Source organism: Gadus chalcogrammus, chromosome 21 (genome assembly GCF_026213295.1).
Source record: "Gadus chalcogrammus isolate NIFS_2021 chromosome 21, NIFS_Gcha_1.0, whole genome shotgun sequence".
In the NCBI taxonomy this organism is placed as follows: Eukaryota; Metazoa; Chordata; class Actinopteri; order Gadiformes; family Gadidae; genus Gadus; species Gadus chalcogrammus.
In genome coordinates this window covers 12,188,217-12,210,721 of record NC_079432.1, presented here as the reverse complement: position 1 = coordinate 12,210,721, position 22,505 = coordinate 12,188,217, and the positions used below count along the sequence as shown (strand labels likewise).

At 50.0% G+C, this 22,505-nt stretch overlaps 1 protein-coding gene across 1 annotated transcript in view; it reads right to left on the bottom strand.

Annotated features, from left to right (window-relative positions):
* The window catches only part of LOC130374048 (nesprin-2), a 63,942-nt gene that overhangs the window by 4,017 nt on the left and 37,420 nt on the right, over positions 1 to 22,505 (bottom strand). The window contains exons 46-63 of the mRNA XM_056580608.1: positions 22,067 to 22,307; positions 21,101 to 21,307; positions 19,023 to 19,142; positions 17,664 to 17,819; positions 14,185 to 14,346; positions 12,710 to 12,876; positions 9,689 to 9,851; positions 8,948 to 9,126; positions 8,084 to 8,234; positions 7,376 to 7,558; positions 5,690 to 5,827; positions 5,097 to 5,288; positions 4,094 to 4,388; positions 3,665 to 3,739; positions 2,613 to 2,740; positions 1,345 to 1,471; positions 792 to 1,006; positions 397 to 591 (exon numbers count right to left, since the gene is read on the bottom strand). Of these exons, the coding sequence (XP_056436583.1) occupies positions 397 to 591; positions 792 to 1,006; positions 1,345 to 1,471; positions 2,613 to 2,740; positions 3,665 to 3,739; positions 4,094 to 4,388; positions 5,097 to 5,288; positions 5,690 to 5,827; positions 7,376 to 7,558; positions 8,084 to 8,234; positions 8,948 to 9,126; positions 9,689 to 9,851; positions 12,710 to 12,876; positions 14,185 to 14,346; positions 17,664 to 17,819; positions 19,023 to 19,142; positions 21,101 to 21,307; positions 22,067 to 22,307 (3,094 nt within the window). The remainder of the gene's footprint in view (positions 1 to 396; positions 592 to 791; positions 1,007 to 1,344; positions 1,472 to 2,612; positions 2,741 to 3,664; positions 3,740 to 4,093; positions 4,389 to 5,096; positions 5,289 to 5,689; positions 5,828 to 7,375; positions 7,559 to 8,083; positions 8,235 to 8,947; positions 9,127 to 9,688; positions 9,852 to 12,709; positions 12,877 to 14,184; positions 14,347 to 17,663; positions 17,820 to 19,022; positions 19,143 to 21,100; positions 21,308 to 22,066; positions 22,308 to 22,505) is intronic.

Below are 22,505 nucleotides of genomic sequence, written 5' to 3'. Positions count from 1 at the left end.
TAAATATATATACAACAATCACTTAAATCATAACCCAGTCTCAAATAAATAACGAATTAAGATGCAAGCTTTTGCCATTACAATAGCTATAGTATAGCTAGTTATGGTGCTGTCCCTCTAGTCATCCTCTCAGTCAGCTAACACGATCCAACCAAACGCACAAAAAACGATATTCAGTCCAATGGTGCTATGCTGTTGGTATGGCTGTATGACCTCTGTATGTCATGCTTTAAATCCTACAGCAGGGAGCACACTAAAAGAGTGGAACCATTCCGCAGAAGCAAAGTGCATTACCATTCAATGCAATAAATGGTTAAATCCATAACCTGAGGGACTGTGACAGAATAAGTATGAGCAATCGTTTCCACTCGGAGGGCCATTAACAACAGCTCTCACCTGACAGTGCAGGAGATTGGTCCTGAGACTGTGCTCCCAGTCCTGGAGGCCAGTGCACGCCTGGCCCCAGCCCCGGTTCAGCTCCCCCAGTGGGCTCCCCTCCGTCTCCCCCCCATCCAGAGCAGCTCCAGCCCGCAGCAGCCCTCCGGCATCACCAACCACGGACTGGTAGCCAGCAAACTCGCGCTGCATCTCCTACACACAGAGAGCAGCAACATTAGGATTCACCTCATTGAATCGCTTTTATCATCGGTTGCTCTGCTCAAGATGGAAACTGCAGCCCGCAGCAACACTTAACAGGTGGGAGAAGCATTGAGCAGAGTGCAGCATCCCGAGACGGCACGGCTGCTGCTGATGAGGGGGGTTGCCATGGTAACTTGCCAGCCTATGGTTACCTTGAGGCGTTTGACCCGCGCCTCCAGGTCCGGGATGCTGGTGGCGGGGTCGCGGCGCTGGATCAGCTCCAGCTCCGGCCCCACCAGTGCCAGCCAGGAGGTCACCTCCTCCACCAGGTCAGAGGTCATGTGGGTCCTGGGTTCCTGTGGAGCCGGCCGCGGCGGGTGGATCCTGGACTGAACCGCGGGCACGTCCACCCAGGACTCCATCCCCACTGGGTGTGTGAGACACACACACACACACACACACACACACACACACACACAGAAAGACAAACACACACAAAAAAAGACACACACAAACACACACACACACAAAGAGAAAGGCACGCAGACGCACACACATACACAACAATACCAGGATTAATTGAAATTCTTGAATTGCTTGAGATGACTTTGAATTGATTTATATATTGGACCACATTACAAAATGACAATAATTGTAATGGCTATGTCAGGCTGTGACAGCAGCTCCAGTACGGTACTCCCCCTCTTAACCCCAGGAAGACCCTCTCTTGCGCTAATCCACTACCCGGCTGAAGTGTGCAGTTACCTGGCTGTGTGTCTGTGGAGGTAAGCCCTGCTTGCGGCGGGGTCTCCAGCTGCTCCTCGCCATCCCGGACCAGAGAGACCCTCTTAATGTCCTCAGAACTCCCACTGCACTCTGACAGCAGCCGCAGCTGCACACACACACACACACACACACACACACACACACACACACACACACACACACACACACACACACACACACACACACACACACACACACACACACACACACACACACACACACACAAACAGGCATGTCAAAAAGGACTGTCTTAATTTGGCGGCATATCAAACATTTCTAACACAACATAACATCTGTAACACTATAACAACGTTTAACAAGCTCATAAATATATTGTTTGTGTGATTGACCACGGCTAACAACTGGGCTCTCTAGTGACAAGTCATCTCATCAAGTCAGCCCCTGATGCATTTGGTTTCTGCGATTGGTTGTCTGTCCAAATGCATCCAGAGATATTTTGGTTGCCTCCCCTTGGAATTGAAGTTGATTTTCCGTTCATTTGCTAATTTGTCTGGCGTTGTCAGGCTAGTGGCGAAGACAACAACTCAGACGATCCCACGCTTCTTCATAACAACATTAAACTTCCCATTTTTGATTGAGAGACCCCTGGTGGCAGAAATGACATATTAGACCTTTAAAGCTTAGGTAGGTCATTTATTTTAGAATTAGTTTTTGTCATATTTGGGAAATTCTATTAACATCCAGTCAGCAATAAAAAATGCTCAGGTGTCTATGGGCGACGCAGTCCCTGTTCATGATTTGATAGAGCTAGTAAGCTTGTGATGTGTTCTGGGGGAACTGCCTGGGAGGGATCCTGGAGAGAGGGCTGGGATGTTTCGGGTTGGATAATTCAAAAATCAAATCAATTCTCCAAATTGCTCACCCCAGCTTTATGACCAGATCATGCACACCTGTTTGCAAATGCAACCACTCAATTCAACATAATGAATGCTGTTTAGCAAGTGCGATTATACACATCCACTTGGTCTGCCCACGTGCCATGAGATTGAACGCCTATGATCTACTATAAGCCGTGCCAATGACATTTATTCAAAAACATTGTGAGATGAAAAGAAGAGGAGGACGTGAAGTAACTGGTGAGGGCTCGGAACTCGTGTTCAAATGTCTAGCTTTCTAACAGTGAATTGCAGCTCCCAAAATACTACTTTTGAATCAGGTTACGGTTGACTCCCAACTTGATGCTCTTGGGTATTGCATTGTGTAGCATACTGTAGCCCCAGACTCACATAGCTGTGTTTCTGCGGCGTGCTGGTGAGCAGCGCTGGTGGCCGCTCAGAGGTGTCCAAGGTGTCCACGTCGTCGGCGGTCTGCCAGCGTGGAGACTGGGCCTCCACCCGCATGGACCTGTTGGGAGCTGGGGCCGACACAACAGACGTGCTGCTCAGAATCCAACCATCACCCAGACAACAAGTTGCCGATACGGCTTTCAAACACTTCAGGTGAAGTACAACAAACGGCGAACAACACACCACAGAGCAAACTATCCATCGCACGCCTGACAAATATCTTCTCAGGAAAACATAAATGATTCTAGCGTTCCTCGTCTTGGAAAGACGGCGGTGGTTTGAATCGCGTCGGCGGGCATGGATTCAGACCGATTCAGACCAAGTCTTTCCAATCCCTCGCCATTTTAGTGCGATTTGTGTCTCCTCAAGAACGCTGCGGCCTCACCACCGCACTGCGATGTGAGTGCAAGTAATTAGGCGCCGGCTCGGCCATGTGAGTGTGCGGTAATTGCTCCCCCGATAGGTGACAATTACCGTACAATTACCGTCGTAGCCAGCAGGGTAAGGAGACTTGTTCCATTAACCAGCTTCTCTCTCTCTCTCTCTCTCTCTCTCTCTCTCTCTCTCTCTCTCTCTCTCTCTCTCTCTCTCTCTCTCTCTCTCTCTCTCTCTCTCTCTCTCTCTCTCTCTGATACAGAGACAGATTTTCGATGCAGAAGATGAAAGGGAAGGAACAGAAGAGACAAAATTTGAGGGAAAAGGAATAAAAGTGAACGAGGGGGAGAGAAGAGGGGAGGAATAAAAAGCTGGGGAGAAGGGATATTGAGGTGAGGCGAGATATGACCAAAGTCAAGCATTCCCCACCGTGTGGCATAGAGAGGCCACTTTGTTGCTATGATATTATTTTTCTAACAAAGTGGGCATAATTATCCGACACAAGGACCAAATACAGCATTATTTTCACACTTGTGAGCTGGAGGAGAGGGCAAAAGCGCAGTGAGCTTTCACCCCTGCGGGCTAGCCATGCAGGAGGGGAAGCCATGGGGCCCTACCCGATAGGGGGCCTTCTAGGGGCCATTCTCCGGCCACGTCCACATACTCCTCCTCGCTTTCACTCCTCTCCAAGTCTGGCAGGAGAACGGAGGTTAGTTCTGCTGTTTTGTGTTTGTATCGAGTCCAGATGCCTCTCGGTTTAAGGTATATATATGTTACTTAAATACTGAAGAATTCCTTCCCCGGAAACATGACTCTGAGTTTGCACCGGCAGAGCGTCCTTCCTTGTCCCAGGTGGGCCCATAGGCCAATGATTTAGTGGGTGAATGCTCAAGGGAAAACATGTTTAAGGGCGTGACCATGATGACACACACACACACACACACACACACACACACACACACACACACACACACACACACACACACACACACACACACACACACACACACACACACAAAGAAACGGTTTCATTTCACCGGAGCTACCTGAAAGCACGCTGAAGTACATCCCCTCCTCGTCCTCGTCGTCCCCCTCCTCCAGCTCTTCCTCCTCCTCGTCCTCCTCCTGAGTGGAGGACCCCCCGACGTCCCCCGTGTGGTCCCACTCCAGCGGCAGGGAGTCCACGCTGACCGGGGTGCCGCAGCCCGAGCGCTCCATCGGCGAGCTCAGCAGGTGAGTGGGCGTGGCCGGCAGGCTGCCTCGCCCCAGCCACGGCCGGCCTATCAGCTCCAGGCTCTCCTCCAGCGTCACGCTGTTGTAGAAGGGCTCCGGCTCCTCCGCCTGGGGCCGTGGACACAAACCCAGTTAGGAGGTAGGAGGTGTGTGTGTGTGTGTGTGTGTGTGTGTGTGTGTGTGTGTGTGTGTGTGTGTGTGTGTGTGTGTGTGTGTGTGTGTGTTTTCGGTGTGTGTGTGTGTGTGTGTGTGTGTGTGTGTGTGTGTGTGTGTGTGTGTGTAAGAATGTGTAAGTCCTTTTATTGTTATTTAGCTTTTATATTTGATTGTGTGAAAGCGTGAAATGTGTCTGTGTGTGTCTGTGTGTGTGTGTCTGTATGTGTGTGTGTGTGTGTGTGTGTGTGTGTGTGTGTGTCTGTGTGTGTGTTTTCGGTGTGTGTGTGTGTGTGTGTGTGTGTGTGTGTGTGTGTGTGTGTGTGTGTGTGTGTGTGTGTGTGTGTGTGTGTGTGTGTGTGTTTTCGGTGTGTGTGTGTGTGTGTGTGTGTGTGTGTGTGTGTGTGTGTGTGTGTGTGTGTGTAAGAATGTGTAAGTCCTTTTATTGTTATTTAGCTTTTATATTTGATTGTGTGAAAGCGTCCCCTTCTCTACAGCCAGCTTTTTGTTGGGTGTTATGTTATTCTTAGTGCGTAGGAGGTAGTGGCGTCTAGCAGTGCGGTTGCAGATTAAAATGAATACCCCCTCCCTTTCCCTGTAATGGCTTGTTAAGTGCGTGCGTGGTGCGTGTGTGTGCGTGCGTGTGTGTGCGTGCGAGCTGACCGGGGTGGTGCTGAGGCGCTGGTGGAAGCGGACCAGCCTGCTGAACACCTCCTGGCAGTACGCGTGCAGCTCCTCCAGCTCCTCCTCGATGACGGCCGCGTCCATGGGGGAGCTCTTCTGGATCAGGCCCTCGCCGAACACGATGAGGCCGTCGATGCGCTCCGTGTTCAGGGTGATCTCCTTCTGGAAGCCCTGGGTGTTTAGGTGGGCGCAGGGCCGAGGGATGGAGGGAGGGGAATAAAGTGTGTTCAGGTCGCTGCTGACACTGACTATACTGTACAAAAGGACTCCTGAGAACGCCGACAATAACGCTTACTTTAAAAAACATACATTTACAAAGTGAAACTGATCCATCGTTAACAGAATTATTAAAATAAAAAAATAATAACATGATATAATAATAATACTCAAAAGACGGATATGTAGGAAATTGGAATTCAGTCAAATTGATTTATAAGCAAACAAAAGCTCATTCTTTGATAAAGTACATGATTTTCAAATTCCTATAAAAGCAAATCAACCGTGTTCCACTGGTTCACGTGTTGCCGCGTGCCATGGCCCAGTGTCAGGTGTGTGTGTGCGGGTCTCCTCACGTTGAGCTGCTCTATCTTGTGGCGGACGTCGCTCTGGGAGAAGTGCTCCACGTTGGTGAGCTGCAGGTCCAGCTCCGTCAGCCACACCAGCATGCTCTCCCTGGTGCTCTCAAAGTCCTCCCGCTGGCCCGTGAAGTGCTGTCGGAACAGCAGGGGCCCAGAAGAGAGGGAGGGGGTTGGGAGGAGCAGAGAGGAGGAAGGAGGGGCAGAGAGGAGTAAGGAGTAGCAGAGGAGCAAGGAGGAGTAAGGTGGAGCAGAGGGGAGTAAGGAGTAGCAGAGGAGCAAGGAGGAGTAAGGTGGAGCAGAGGGGAGTAAGGAGTAGCAGAGGAGCAAGGAGGAGTAAGGAGGAGCAGAGGGGAGTAAGGAGTAGCAGAGGAGCAAGGAGGAGTAAGGAGGAGCAGAGGGGAGTAAGGAGTAGCAGAGGAGTAAAGAGGAGTAAGGAGGAGCAGAGGGGAGTAAGGAGTAGCAGAGGAGCAAGGAGGAGTAAGGAGGAGCAGAGGGGAGTAAGGAGTAGCAGAGGAGCAAGGAGGAGTAAGGTGGAGCAGAGGGGAGTAAGGAGTAGCAGAGGAGCAAGGAGGAGTAAGGAGGAGCAGAGGGGAGTAAGGAGTAGCAGAGGAGTAAAGAGGAGTAAGGAGGAGCAGAGGGGAGTAAGAGTGGAAAAGGTGGGTAAGGAATCTTCCAACAGTAAAAAAAGTACATTTCCTGCACGCCAACTTAAAGATGAGCCAAACACTCTATCACATCACAGAGACAGCCCACAGAGCACACATTATCCCCTGGCTATACCGCTCTCCTTTTCAGAACACTGCAACCACAACAACCCCATTCAGCCTGACCGGTCCACCGCAGTCATCCGGTGGCAGCTCCTCCCTTTAGCCGGGCAGCTGTTCACCATGCAACATCTGGGTGTCATAACACCGCTCTATCACATTGAGTGAACCTACTTGGAAACACAGAATGTGTTGTTGTGCTGTCGTGGCCCTAATATCAATAGCAGAGCCTTCTCATTTTGTGGTTTATTAGTTTCCATGTGGAAGCGTAGTAGGGTGAATTCCCCTGAAGTCTAAATCAGATGCCCCCGCGGGGACAGAAGTCCTCTGCAGCAGCCCCGGTACACACACCCTCTGTGTGTTTCCTCACATCCAAAACAACATGATTCAACTTGGTTTTTTTGGGTGGCGCTACAACTACCGAAATCTGCACTCTTTAGGTTTTCCAACGAAAGTGCGTGTGTTTGTGTGTGTGTCTGTGTGTGTTTGTGTGTGTGTGTGCATGTGCATGTGCGTCTGTGTGCTTGTGCGTGCGTGTCTGTGTGTGTATCTTTGTGTGTGTGTGTGTGTGTGTCTGGGTCTGTGTCTGCATGTGTATCGGTGTCTGTATCTGTATCTGTATCTGTGTGTGAGTGTGTGTGCGTGCGTCTGTGTCTGCGTGTGTGTGTGTATCTGTGCATCTGTGTCTGTGTCTGTATCCGTGTGTGTGTGTGTGCGTCGGTGTTTCTGTCTGTATCTGTGCGCCTGTGTGCGTGCGTGCGTGCGTGCGTGCGTGCGTGCGTGCGTGCGTGCGTGCGTGCGTGCGTGCGTGCGTGCGTGCGTGCGTGCGTGCGTGCGTGCGTGCGTGCGTGCGTGCGTGCGTGCGTGCGTGCGTGCGTGCGTGCGTGCGTGCGTGCGTGCGTGCGTGCGTGCGTACCTTGAGCCGGCGCAGGATGGCGGCCACTCTGCGGTGCAGGCTGTCCCAGCGCTGGTTGCCCTGGTGCACCATGGCCCTGAGCTGGCTGGCCCGGTCGGTGCGGTTCTCCCTGGCCAGCCGGCGGTACTGGCTGTTGACCAGCTCCAGCTGGGTCAGCCGCTCGTTCACCTGCCTCTGGAAGCTCTGGAGAGGAGCGCGGGGGGGGGGGGGGGGGGGGGGGGAGTCAACAGACATTTGGCTGAGGATGCTTTCCACCAAACCGAAGCAGATGAGTGAGACGGTGTGCTTTAACGTTCCAAATGACTGACCGCCCACGTGTGGAAACAGAGAAGCGTGTTATGACGTGTGACTGGATGAGTGTGCCACGAGTTCAAGAGAGTTCAAGCCGCCGACGACAGCCCAAGAGTAGGGCCGTAAGCCAAGCAAAGTAACACACAAATATAGTTCATTCTTTTCGTAATTGAGTCTCATTGATTCTAATAGAAACATAAAAGTTGTATGTGTTGCGTCATTTCATTTCATTTCATTTCATTTCATGTTCTTCATTTTGCTTCTGCCAGTTCACTGTTAGTAAAAGGAAATGCTTCTCTTTTCAAAGGGCTTTCTGTTAGTAATTCAATACCGTGTTTGATGAACAGATGTACGGTGTTGTTGCGTCTATGTCCGCACTGACAAGACCGGTTCCCTGTTAGCGTCCCCTCCACTGACCTCAAACTTCTTGAGCTCCTGCTTGGCGACCGTGTACAGGACGTCGGTGGAGTTGGGCTTGGCGGCCGTGCGCTCCGCCATCTTGAGCCAATCTTCAAAGCGCGCGTAGTCATCAAGGAATTTACCCCACAGCCTCCATGTCTCCTCGATCCTACACGCACACGCAAGATGACTCAGAGTCAGCAAGACACAGCCATGGCTGCTCATTGGTCTAAATCGGTTTGGACGCTGGGTGCAACTATTCGGACATCAGAATCAGTTCTAGTGTAATGAACATAATATTTAAACTAATCCTGTATTTAAAATCTTAGGCCAATGGTAAAAATTATATATTGAATGCTAGTGAAATGAGTGATAAGATATAAGATGTTTTAGGATGTTGATTCAAGAAAAAAATTCAAACCCAGCCTGCATAGAAATAGGTCAGACATTTAGGTAAGCAAATTAAATCTGAAGCATCCAGAAAAAAAGGGTCTGCTTTTGAAGTAAACCCATTAATGCTCAAGCATGCAGCTCTCTGCTTCTGAGGACACGTATGACAGAGAGATACACAAACACAACAAGACCCACACCACGACCTATGACCAGTCCCAGACCCAGACCCAGACCCTGTTCCAGTCCCAGACCCAGACCCAGGCCCAGACCCAGTCCCAGTCCCAGACCCAGACCCAGTCCCAGACCCAGACCCAGTCCCAGTCCCAGACCCAGTCCCAGTCCCAGACCCAGACCCAGTCCCAGACCCAGTCCCAGTCCGGGTCCCAGACCCTGTTCCAGTCCCAGACCCAGACCAAGTCCCAGTCCCAGTCCCTGTTCCAGTCCCAGACCCTGACCCTGACCCAGTCCCAGACCCAGACCCCCTCTCACCTGAGCCTGCGGTCCAGGGCCAGGGCGCAGATGGCCCTCCAGCGCTGGTCCAGGCTGCGGCTGGTCTCCAGCAGGGAGTCCCCCTCGCCCTCGGCGTCCTCGTCCCCCTGCAGCACGTCACACAGGCTGAGCACCGACGCCACGCCCTCCATGTGCTGCTCGATGTCCCGCTGGAGCTCCTGCAGGGAGGGGGATGGACAGGCGGACGGGCATGACATCTCTCACGTACACAGAGTCAGAGATACACACACACACACACACACACACACACACACACACACACACACACACACACACACACACTCACACTCACACTCACACTCACGCCTGCAGTGTGCAGTGTGGCGCGGTGGCCAGCCGTGAGGACACGACTATCTCTTCCCAAATAAAACAAAAGAATGGGCGGCTATGAATAATTAATCCATAACAGACAGAAAGAGAGAAAACGTAGATGAGGAAGACAGAGAGAGAGAAGGGAGGACAGGGGGAACGAGCGAGAGAGCAAGGAAGAAGGAAAGACTGAGGTAAATAAAAAAGGAAAAAATAAGAAAGAAAGAAAGAAAGAAAGAAAGAAAGAAAGAAAGAAAGAAAGAAAGAAAGAAAGAAAGAAAGAAAGAAAGAAAGAAAGAAAGAAAGAAAAAGGGAGAGCAAGAAAGAAACAAAGTAAGAGGAAAAGAGAGAAAGCAAGAAAGAAAGGGAGAAAGCGAGAGGAGGCCATCCCTCCCCCGGAGAGGGGCGGACCTGGTTCTCGGCGAGCCGGTGCTGGACCTCCTGGTGGTGGCAGACGCTGTAGGAGACGGGCCGGTACAGCTGGGCCTCCACGCGGGACAGCCAGGAGCGCAGGCTGCTCATGTTCTTATCCAGCTGCTGCACCGTCGTCAGTGTCTCCTTCAGCTTCCTCACCCTGCAGGGTCACACACACACACACACACACACACACACACACACACACACACACACAATGACGCAATCACCTCCTCCAGCACTTCATAATCAACAAAGTATTCCTCTCTGTTCATCTATAGCTTATACCTACCCCCCCTCAAGCACAGGTGTCCAACACCACAACTTCAAAAGTCGCCATGGCGACTGAACCAGACACCACAGCCCTCCCTCCTCCCCACCAGAGACCCTACAAGTATTAGAAACGGGAAGGGGGGTAGGATGACAAAGACTCTATAGGCCCCTCTATGCTGCTGGAGAGGGAATGAAGCGTGCCCCCCTGTTTGGGGGTTTGAGGTCATTTATCCATTCAATAGGGTGCCTTGGTCAGAGCTGAAAGGAGAGAGGCTCCTCGCCATAGAAGAGATGAAGAGCAGAAGTACAATCCAAAAGAGGTGGGGCCGGAGCCAAAGGCTTCTGGTTCATTCCTGACGCTCCTGAACGGCAGGATTACTTTAAGATGTACGCACGTGTGTGAGTGTGTCTCTGAAAGAAGTGTGTAAGGGACTGGGAGGAGGGAGGGAATCGGATCTTAATGAGGGTGGATGGGGGGGGGGGGGATGTTATACTTGTGGCTGCAAAGAGACCATTAAAAAAAGATCTGTCTTTGGGTTAGCTAGCTAGCTAGCTAGCGCTCTCTCTCTCTCTCTCTCTCTCTCTCTCTCTCTCTCTCTCTCTCTCTCTCTCTCTCTCTCTCTCTCTCAGGTCCAACAAAGGCCAGTCACCCACAGGGGGCCGTCACAAAGACACAAAGGCTGGGCCAGTCACCCATGTGGAGTGATTCAGCAGGAATAATTCAACATGTGGACGATCGGGTCATAAGACAATGAAGCATGTTTAGTTATAACATGATTGACACATCCTGTGAATGCTGTCATCATGTCAACTTTAACTGGCTCGTTTTTTTTGCATTAACATAGTACTACTCATATTGTTATCATCGATGTATTTTATGTATTTATATTGTTTAGGTTTTGTGTGCATCTATTTAATTGTTACGAGTGTCCTGTACTTGCCGTTGCGTCCCCCACATTTGGGAACTACCGTCTTATCTCGTGCCAGTAATGTGAATAATGTGCAAACCATATACCTATGTGTAACCATAGTGGTAATAGATCTTTTCGCATTCACAGGTTCCCTGCAACCCCTTGCATGTCGGAGGGCAAGAGGAGAGCAGCGAGCCGACAAAGAGGTGGAGGAGGATCAGAGAGGAGGCTCAGGGAAGGCCAGGGGAGCCCAGTGTCAGAGCCACGGGGAGCCCAGTGTCAGAGCCACGGGGAGCCCAGTGTCAGAGCCACGGGGCGCCGGCGGATCCTCCAGAGTTGCCCGGCTGTAACGACCCGCGCCGCCGCACACCGAAGACGAGCGCTGAAAGACGTTTCCATGGCAGCGCTTCTATGCCTAGCCTCTTGGCTCTGGTGTGGGTGGAGTGTGTCGGCTGTGGGGTGGGGGGCTGGGTGCGGGGGGTGGGGGGCTGGGTGCGGGGGGTGGGGGGTGGGGGCAGGGCTCTCTGGACCCTGCCATGGATGTGGGAGCGGAAACAACAGGTCTAACCTTGGATAGCTCCTTACGAGTCTCAGTGTGACGGGGGTGTGTTCTCCCGGTACTGGATGGTGTCCGTGCCTCTTGCCTTCCAATTATTGAGCATCATGACAATATAATATAACCATATTTTATCTGTACTATTTATCGACAGAGTAATACAATAATTTAATCATTCTCAACGTTAAATAACCATTTAACATTTAAGAATGCTCCTATGATCCTATTATTGACCGTGGAGATGTAAAGGAGCTTTAAGGAGTATGACAGTGAACAGATTCTCAGTGCGATGCGACCACTGAAACGCCTCTCACTGTGATGCTGGCACAGAGTGCACGTCTGAGCTGGAGTCAGGGTGTCTCGGTTGTTGAGAGCGAGCATTGCGGGCGACGTCTGAATTCAATGAGGTGTCAGTGGCAGCAGCATTCAGCTAGATGGATAGGAAGACTTTGGGCTTTCCATAACATACACGGACACACACACACACGGACACACACACACACGGACACACACACACGGACACACACACACACACACACACACACACACACACACACACACACACACACACACACACAGCCCACCAGCCAGACAGACAGACAGACAGCCAGACAGCCAGACAGACAGCCAGACAGACAGACAGAAATAGACCGACACACACATCTGAAGTGCAGTAGAAAATGTTAAATGCTAAACAGCTCAGCACGGCCCTCAGTTCAGTGTAGTTCAGTATGGTTCCCCCCCTACAGCTCAGGACAGTCCAGTGCGGTTTCATGACCTTGGCTATGTTTCACCTCTCATAGACAACGTCTGAGTCAGATTGACACACTGAATATAGGGGTGGGGGTGGGGGGGGTTAAAGTGACACAAAATCCCTCAGCTGTTCCACAGGGTCGTCCATCTGTCAGGGGGGAGATATTAGGGGGGAGGGGGCTGGGTGCAGCAACAGCATGCAGAACGCAGTAGCTTAACCTATCGTCCTTGGTTCTGGCCAGAGACGCCACGCAGTCAGACAAGACAGCTGCAACACTGGTGCTTACCAGGCCGCAGTTTGAACAGCTGGGTTTGTATTGTCTCATTGCCTCAGCAACAATAACACTCTGGCCTATCAAAGCGTCGCGTTGCCCTCTGGAACAAACTGGCTGCTGTGAGAGGTGTGTCTCTTGGAGGACCAGAGGTGAAGTGCACGAGATCATAAGTTAAGGCAAAGCACGGCACACACGCGCAGAACAGCTTCAACCAGCTCCTACTTCCTGTGGCGGCCTCCCAGACGCTCACCTGGTCTGGATGCTGTGGAAGAGCTTGTGCCAGCGCTGGTTGACCTCCTGCAGACTGCCGTGGACCGTGCCGTGCCGGGCCTGCCCGCTGGCCTGCAGCAGTGTCTCGCCCAGCTGCTGCAGGTGCTTCTTGTTCTCGCTGAACAAGTTCATCTCCTCCATGCAGTCCTGAGCCAAACACAGAAACAGGACAGAAGGACGCACCGGTAAATGTAAATGTAAATGGACTGCATTTATATAGCGCTTTTCTAACCATTGGCCACCCAAAGCGCTTTACGATATTGCCTCACATTCACCATTCACGCACACATTCACACACCGACGGCGGAGTCAACCAAGCAAGGCGACAGCCAGCTCGTCGGGAACAGTCAGGGTTAGGTGCCTTGCTCAAGGACACCTCGACACTCAGCTAGGAGAAGCCGGTGATCGAACCAACAACCTTGAGGTTACCAGCCAACCCGCTCTACCTCCTGAGTTACTGCCGCCGTAAAGTGGGTCCACAGAGCTTGGAATAAAGCAGGAGTGTTTTCTGTTTCTTTTCCTTGAAATACAAATGAGTATATGTTGGTATTTTTGGACTTTTCCAAAACACAGCACTTCAAAGCACTTTACGGTGGGGCTGTGTGAAAAGGCAGTGGGAGGGAGGGAAGCTTTCAGAATAATGCAGGCCATTGTGGAGGGCCTTCATCTGCTCCCAGTGCGCGTTCTTAAACAGAAAAACATGAGCGCCCAAACCAATAATTGGCTACTTCTGTGTGGTGCTGAACATAGGTCACAATGTGCTGGTCCCGCACAAAAGCCTCTCTGTCGTCAGGAGGAAACCGTTTGGACACCAACAGAAGGATGGACAAAGAGGATGGATGACGTGGATAACACTGTGCACGTCAGGCCACTCACATATTGGGCCTTGAATAGGCTCATTAAGTATGAAAATGTTGACCTAATTGCTTGCCTGAATACGAGAATATTAATATTACTGTATATGCCTTGTGAAAAGCCTGCTGATAATAATCACGATGCAAAAGTGCTCTGGTTGAATCCAATACATTAGTGCTAGAAATTTACTAAATCCAGAAGATGCCCCATAAACCGAGCAGGACCCCCACCTTGCGAACGGGCAGATTTCCGCCTTTGGATCCAAACAGATATTTCTCGATGTTTTTAAAGGGCTGATTATGGTTCCATGTCGACGCAATGCAAGGGCCGAGTAGACGCTTCCACGCAGTCATGAACCTTTTTTGGTTCTGGGTCGGGTTTTAGTGAGCAGACCAATCACAGCGCTGACGCAAGGCCACAATTTTTGGGAGGCGCACGACAAGCCCTTGCGGTGGACGCAAGGAGGGTCCTCAAGGACTAAATGGCTCCGTAAACCCCCTTGCGTTGCGTCGACGAGGAACCATAATAAGCCCTTAAGTGTGCGCATGTGAAATCAGCTTTCCTCCTCTTTGTGGGCCGGAAGTGATTGAGACGGCTTACCTTCTTGAGCTTCTCCACCATCTCCTGGATGCCCACCTCCCCGTCGTGGTGGAGCACCTTGCCCTCCATGCCCGTCAGCCAGTCACACAGCTCCTTGTTCTTGTCGTTGAAGAGGGTCCAGGCGTCCAGGCGGTCCGTGATCTCCTGCCTGCGCGACGACACCTGGTGGAGGGTCAGAGGGAGGGGGGCCAAGTTGATGAACCAAACGAGGCACTGTGGAGGCTCATGGTCGGGTTTCTCTTCCTCATTGTCTCAGAGTTTCAACAACAAAGCAACATGTGGAAATGGTATGGGGTAGCGAAAGCAGATTTAGACGTTTCTTGCGGAGCAGGTGTGGATGATGGCTGGTTTCAGCCGCCCCACCCGGCCGAGGCAGACTGAGTGGACTCTGGGGCTGGGTGTGGCTGCACGCCTGTTGTGCATTGAGGGATCAATGTACACAGGTTAAACCAGCCATCACAAACACTAACCCTAACCCTCACCCTGCATGGCCACATGGAGCACCAGCATCATGTATCATGGTCTGCAAACCTTCCAATCGGATCCAAACATCACCACCCTGCGAGTCTGGAGAAGCCCAGTAAAAGTCACCTAGGTGGCGCGTAGCATGGACCTTGCTACACATATGTAATATCTATAGATATATAGATATATAGGGATATATGCCAAGCCTTTCCTGTATTTTAGGAAAAGGTAATAAAGAGAGCATCATAAATCCATTATCTCCATGTCCATCTTTTAATCTCCATTGCAAAATCAACTAGATCGACTGTTGGCGTATGGGGTGTTATTCCAACGAGGGGAGCAGGCTCAGTTCTCCCAGCGACAGCTTAATGACTGCCGATACACCACCCCGTGGGTCAGAGGGTTTAGTGGGACAACATTGGCTTTGTCAGAGGCGGCCGTATTTTACTGTTCTGTGGCATTTATTTGCGTTTCATGAAGCCCGCTGTGTGTGTGTGTGGTTTAAAATGTAACGCTGCCACCCTTTTTTTTTTAAGGGGGAGTGGTGGGGGGGAAACATGTGTGTGTTGGGGGTCCATTGTGGCGGCGAGGGCTGGTACTCCACAACAATAGAGTGTGTCCTCAGTGAACCTTTAGCCACAGCCATCTGTTCCCCGGGCCCATTCCTCTGGCCGGCTGCCCCCCCCTTCCCCCCCCCGCAATATGCAACCTGTTAGCTAAACGGAGAGATGCAGGGGGGTTTTGATTTTCGAATGAGGCACTCACCCAAACCACAAAAAGCTAATGAATGGTAGCCGGACATTCATTTAATTAATCGGTTGTAGCCCAAAAACTTTTTTTACTGATATATTCAAATGTTAACGATGTTAACGTTATCTATTTGTGTATGTCTTTCAAGCATACATTTATTTACCTTATTTTACTGCATTGAGATCGGGAACTTAGCTCATTTGGGTTCCGTTCGCTCAGTTTTGTCAGTGCTTGCCTGAAGAAGAAACTTTTCCTTGGCAACGGACATATAGTAATTAAGGTGTCTTTCGCACGATGTTATAGTCTGTGGCCGGTTTGCTGCTGAAGACTTGAGGCAGGGCGGAAGCAAACAAGTCAAGCTGTGACTGTCATTAATTTGAGGCCTTACATAACGGCAGAAGCATCCCATCAGTTCCACCCCATCAACAAGTGGGCAATGGTATTTCACATAAAGCAGACATAAACCAACGCAATTGAAGTCGAGTTTCAAGCAAAGAAATGTTGTATCGCACTGATCACTCCAGCTAATGTCTTCCCCAGTCTCAATGGGCATTTCAGGCTGGAGAATGAGCCTCTGTGAAGAGATTGACCCTCGACAATAACGGATCTTTTATCGACTACAAAATGGGTTCAAATCCGGTATGTTCAGAGAGGGTCGAATAGGTTTCTTTTGCAGAATGCACTTGACAGGAAAAGTTGAAAATGTAATTTGTTCATGGAAACAAGGCAAAACATCATTGAGATGAGGGATACTCATCAACACAAGCAAACACAAACACAAGCCGAACACAAAGGCCAACAGACTTAAATAAACATTGAACCTTAAAGCTTGGCTGTTTAGTTGAGATTTTCTTTTGTTATACTTGTTGACAATCTCTCCTTACAATAAATCAAATGCTCTGACAAAAGATCTTATCTGTGGGTGTCGCAGGCCTGTTATAAGCCTGTCTAATCATTTCAGTTGGGCCGAATGAAAGGGCTGGATGGCCAACCCGCCCATCTACCTCACAGTCTACCTGCGTGCACTCTGCCTGTGTGCTCATTGTTCATGACCTGAGTATTCAACAAGTTCTGGCATACATAATGCTCAAGCTAACGAGCTAGTCATGTCTTTTAGAGGAGTGTCTTTGGAGGGAGGCCTGAAGGCTTGGAGAGTTTGGATGTTTTCAGTAGTAAACATACAAAATCGAACTCACTCATGCAGGATTTCTCCAAATTGTAGCTTTAACCATGTAGAGCAATTGAAGACAACAAAACACAGATGCTTAAAAAAACGTAACAGCCAACTCTTTGCAATTTAGTTTAATTGCATTGAGTTTATTTCCCAAATGGAACAGAAATCCAGACGTAATAACTCCAATTTCCTTTGACAAAAAAAACATGTTGCACCTCTTTACAAAGAGAAGTTTTGTGTGTGTGCGTGTGTGTGTGTGTGTGTGTGTGTGTGTGTGTGTGTGTGTGTGTGTGTGTGTGTGTGTGTGTGTGTGTGTGTGTGAATGAATAGGTCTGACCCCAGCGGTGCAGCTGCTGCCTATTGGGCTGCCAGCCATAGCCAAGCCACCGCTGGTAACAACTTTCCTCCGCTTCATTCTCTCTCTTTATCTCTCACACTCCTTTCCCTGCACACCAGCGCACTCATTTTGGTACTCTTTCCTCTGTATATATTTTATCTCTCTCTCCCCACAAATGCCTCTTTCTCTCACTCTCATTCATTCAAAAGATTTCACTCAACCCGCCTTTCTCCGTGTGCTTTTTCTAAATTCACTAACAAAAAAAGTTTAGGGTACACTTGCAAGCATTGGTCAAGGCAGTGCCTGTTCCTCAGAGCACTGGTGTCTCAGTCTCTCGAGTTTGAGTCAGGATTGCTCACTCCCATCTCAACGATTAAAAATTAGAAAAGCAACATTACAATCGTAAAAATACGCATTTTAAACCCATGTTAAACACAAACACTATATTTCTTTAACAAACGGTTGCATTTGTGGGCCAATGACCTTTGTATCTGTGATGCAGGTTTTTTTCTCGCTCTCCCTCACTCTTTCTCTCTCTCTCTCTCAGTTTCAGAATGCTTCACTCTCATCAGCACATGACACATGACCTAGTTGCCTTCATCATCACCATCATGGCTATTCCAAACTTCAGGCAGTCGGTGATGTTAAAGTTGTACAGCTCTCTCCCTGTATCTCTCCCTCCCTCCCTCCCTCCCTCCCTCCCTCTCTCTCTCTCCCCCTCTCCCCCTCTCTCTCTCTCTCTCTCTCTCTCACCTTGGTGCAGAGTTCCTCCCACTGCAGGTGCAGCAGCTGCAGCTGTCCCTCCAGCAGCGCCGTGTCGCCGGCCGCCACGCAGCGCCACAGCTCCGTCTTGGCTCCGTCCAGCTCCGTCAGGGCCGTGCACGCGCGCCCCAGAGACACCTCGCTCTCCTGCATAGCGCACACGCACACACGGACGCACACAACGACGCGTTACACACGTTCACACCGCTCAGTCCCCCGTGTGTGTGTGGGCCGTCCCGTTCCTTTCTCACTCACTAACTTTTCTCTCTCTCTCTCTCTCTCTCTCTCTCTCTCTCTCTCTCTCTCTCTCTCTCTCTCTCTCTCTCTCTCTCTCCTCTCTCTCTCTCTCTCTCCCCCCCCCTCTCTCTCTCCCTCCCTCTCTCTCTCTCTCTCTCTCTCTCTCTCTCTCTCTCTCACTCTCCCTCTCCCTCTTCCTCTCTCTCTCTTATTGGATTGGGTTGGGTTGGGTTGGATTAAAGGGCGGTTGAGAGAGAGAGCGCATGAGAAAGAGAGAGAGAGAGAGGGGGGGGGGGGGGGGAGGGGAGGTACTGGGGCCAAGCGGAGTGGGCAGTGAAAGGGGGAGGCGGCGAAGAGACAGGGGGTGAGGGGCACCTGGGGGGAGGGGGGTCCTGACATGATAATAGAGCAACTCTATTGTGTAAGTTGGGGGGCCTATAGAAGGGGTAGGGGGTTGGAGAGAGTGGAGGCTAAAGGGCCAGTGTTCTGATTGGCTGCTGAATCCCATTCTCACTAAATTATGCACTCAAATATTTTTGTTTTAAAGGTTTTATAAAAGGTGTTAAGTCACTCTCGATCTCCGAAAGATAACACACTGATGATGGAGCCTATGGGCCACTGATGATGAAAACCCTTGCATTTGTTTTATTACTAATGTTAAGAACTGGGTGTCCGTGGCGACACCGTTATGATCTATGGGAACAATGGGGCTTATTGGCAATGGTGTCGGAACAGAGTCACTTGCTACTTGAAAGATTCGTTTTTTGTGATCTACTTTTTATTTTTTTCCATTATAAACAGACAAAAAAAACATCAAATAACAAGACAGGAGGACTTTGACAAGACAGAACTGAAAAACAAAAATACAAGTACAAACAACCCTTTTGCAAACCCTCCCTCCCCATCCAACAGGTCTCCATTAAATAGTAAAATTTAAAGATACAAATATTCAAATGATAACATTGTCTTGATTGTCTTGAAAGATTATTTATTATTATTCTATTATTTATTATTTATAAGTTATTGTAGGGCCTGACAAACATCCACACACTCCCATGCGGGCAGACACACACTCCCATACAGGGAAGACACAAACACAAACACACAACTCACCCTGAGTAGCCTCTCTACCACCTCAGGATCCTCGCTCCCCATTGGCTGCTCCAGGCTCAGCTTCAGGTCATCAAGCTGACGCCCACAGACGACCAACTTGTCCCCAAACAGCGACCATTCCTGAAGAGACGGAGGAAATGTGTCATGATAATAATGGGACATTGTTGACATTACAATGTGTCTTAGTAAACACATGACCATATTTTGCCTCAACAGATTATTTATCATAATAAAATCCCTCTACAATAATCCGCAGCCTGAAAGCCTTTTATGAAAGCACAAAGTCCACCCTCATGTAGCAAGGATATCGGCGCATTATTATCAAATAGTGTGCTGCCAGATTCCTTATTAATGAAGTATTGTTCATTCATGAATACTCATAGTACACTATTTATAATCATTTATAAATAATTCAAGAAAAATCAATGATGTTTTGTAAGATCATTTATAGAGTAAATGGTTTTCAAACCATTTACAGTTAATAAGGTTATAAACCCATAATAATGCTGCAATTCATGATCGATATTTGTTATAAAATCGAGGAAGTAGAATAATGTATACAGGAGGGGGTGGAGGGGATGCAAATAGTTAGTTGTTGTTTTTCAAAGCCCATTGTACCAATGATAGAACTAATTTGATTCCATCACTAGATCACTTGCTTCCCTGGCTAGCTCCAGCGTTCCTTCATGTGGGCCCCATGAAGGACTGTAATGCAGGGTGTTAGCACAGAGAGATGGGCCAGTCCCCTGATCCTGTTTGAACAGAGTCCACTATAAATCCTGCCTCCAGGAGCGCCCCCATGGACGGGTCAACACAAGTCAGGTCTGACCCACGTGGGCGGGGGGGCCTGTGAGGTTGGGATTATGTAATGGAAAGTGGACCGGAGTACAACGATACGAGAACAGTTCCCTGGATGGGTTGTCATGTGGATGGGTGTGTTTTTTTGTTTTGAGAATTTTGTATTTCTGCAACCTCGATTTTTCAAATTCATTATATTAAGGCCTCTAGATACCGAGTGTGCTAAGCCTGTTGTTCATTCATACCCTACACGCGCGCACTTTGGCCACACCATGCACACATGAACCCTGACGTATTGTAAGATAGGCAAATTCATATTTCTTCCTCGTCATGTGACCACAACGTCCACCGTCACCACACACACAGGTCTGGAACGACATGCCATGGTAATAAACAGACCGTTTCCACGGAGACCGGGGACCACACGGCCTCTCGGATCTAGATCATGGTGAGATTAGTGCCAACAGTTTGATCCTCCCCAGGCTGGGTTCTTTTAATGTATGTGTGTGCATGGGAGTGTTTTTGTGGGAACTCAGCTTTTGGATATGGGTCACCCACAATGGCCATCTCAGACACACACAACACATACACAATATACATATACACAACAGGCAGAGACCAACACATCACTGACATAGCGGAGGGCAGGAGGGTCAAATGGAAACCCGTTTCCTATTTGTTTAGTTACCCTCCCTCCCCACCGAACCCAGCTCCGCCACTGAATGCCCGGTCCTTCCTCGGGAGTCCGGGGAACACACACACCATTAATGTATTTACGAGTTATTATCCTTTTGTTTTATTACACCGGACACCAGTGGGGTAGAACAAATGGGGCTAATGGAAAGCCGTGTCCGGCGCAGCGATCGCACGGCGATTTAATGGCTGAATTTACGATGCGTGTAGCAGCCCGGTCGTACACAGTTCTGCAACTGAAGGGTTGCTGGATCAACCGCTGGCTACCTCGGACCACTAACGGCCAGCAGCGCCGGACGGGCTGACGTGCGGTACCGTGACGGTGGAACGGCTGGCCTTGCTTGAAGTGGTGTGCGAAAACAAACATCATTCAAGACCGGATTTGTGCCCTTTGTTGAGATGCTGTATGCCTGTGCAATCTATTAACCTTGTGTTCTGATCATACAACTACACTGCACTCTTTTCTTCAGGCAAAGCTTGCTCTTGCATCGCTCTATGCACAGTTTCTATAGACTGGGAGATGTTGGTGTCCTCGGCCTGTATAGATCGGTGTGCAATATGCAGGTGCATGTCCGCGCGGTGTGTACCTGAAGCACAGTGTTAACCAGGGCCGTTCTCCTTCCCAGCAGGGTGCTGGTCTGCTCCCACGCCTCCTCCAGACACCGGAGCTCTTGGAATAGTTGTCCGTGATCAGCAGGCTCTGTTGATGTTGTTGTGGACGCACACAGCCTTCTCCCCACCTCGAGGGTCTGCCCGTAAACAGGGCCGTGTGTGGCCATGGTTTCCTCCAGCCGCTGGGAAACAAACAAAAACGACACAACTCTAGGTTATTCTTGAATATGCAATTACTCCTACTCTACTGCTGCTTGTTTTTGCTGCATATTCAAAAGTAAACGGACACTAAAAACACTCGCTTTAGTTTTCAAGTCATTCTATCTATCCATCAGTAGTGTGCGGTGACCCTCAATTTCAGTGGGGCAGAAACTACTGCGAATGATGACCACACCCACAATTTACATATTTTTTTAATATGCATTATTAATAATAGACTTGGAGTAATGATTTACTGAGGAACTATTTTTTGGGAGCATGCTTAGTAGTAGTTGTAGTAGTGCACTGCCCCACCCGCCCATATGGACGGCACGCGCCTGCTATCCATCCATCTATCTATATATATGTATATATGCAGTATACATTTAGAGATGAGAAACTGCATGAAAAAATAAGAAGAGTTTCTGTTCCTGATTGGATGAAATAATTTGAGATCAGGGATGGACCATACAAACCATGACAAGGGACCACAAGTGTCATCTGATGCGTGGGTCACATTGTATGTCACATTGTTGGCACATTCCCTGAGGTTGAGTTGAGTTTGGATTCTGGTGGCTCATAATATGCTCCCATACTCCTTGTTTAAGGAACCACTACACCTGTCTGACACAAGCAGCCTGTCGGACATCAGGCTGCTCAGAAGGCCGAAGCACTCCCTTGGATACGACATCAAATGGAAAGAGTCTGACGCTCAACGTAGAACAAAGGTCCTGGGGGCTCACCTTGTAGCCGTCGTGGGCGCGCCGTAGCCGCCGCAGCGTGCAGGGCGCCCCCCCGCCGGGGTCGGGCTGGGGGTCGGGCCGGGGGGACCTCAGGACCCTCCAGAGCAGCCTGGACCGCTGCTGGTAGCCCCTCCAGAGGGAGAGCTCCTCCCCCAGCCGGGCCCTGCGCTCTGCAGCCCCGGCCACACAGCCACGCTGCCAGCCCTCAATCAGCTGGCCCAGGCTGGTCAGGAGCTCCGCCCTGGGGGGGAGGGGGGGGGGGGGGGGGGGGGGGAGGGGGGGGAGCGTTGGCGGGGACTCAACTGTGGCCTCACAAGGTTGTCGGGTAGTCAGTATTTAGGATATATCAGGCAGTAATGTGTATGTGTGTGTGTGTGATTGTGTTTGTGAGGCTGTGTGTATGTTTGCGTGTGTGTGTGTGTGTGTGTGCGTGTGTGTG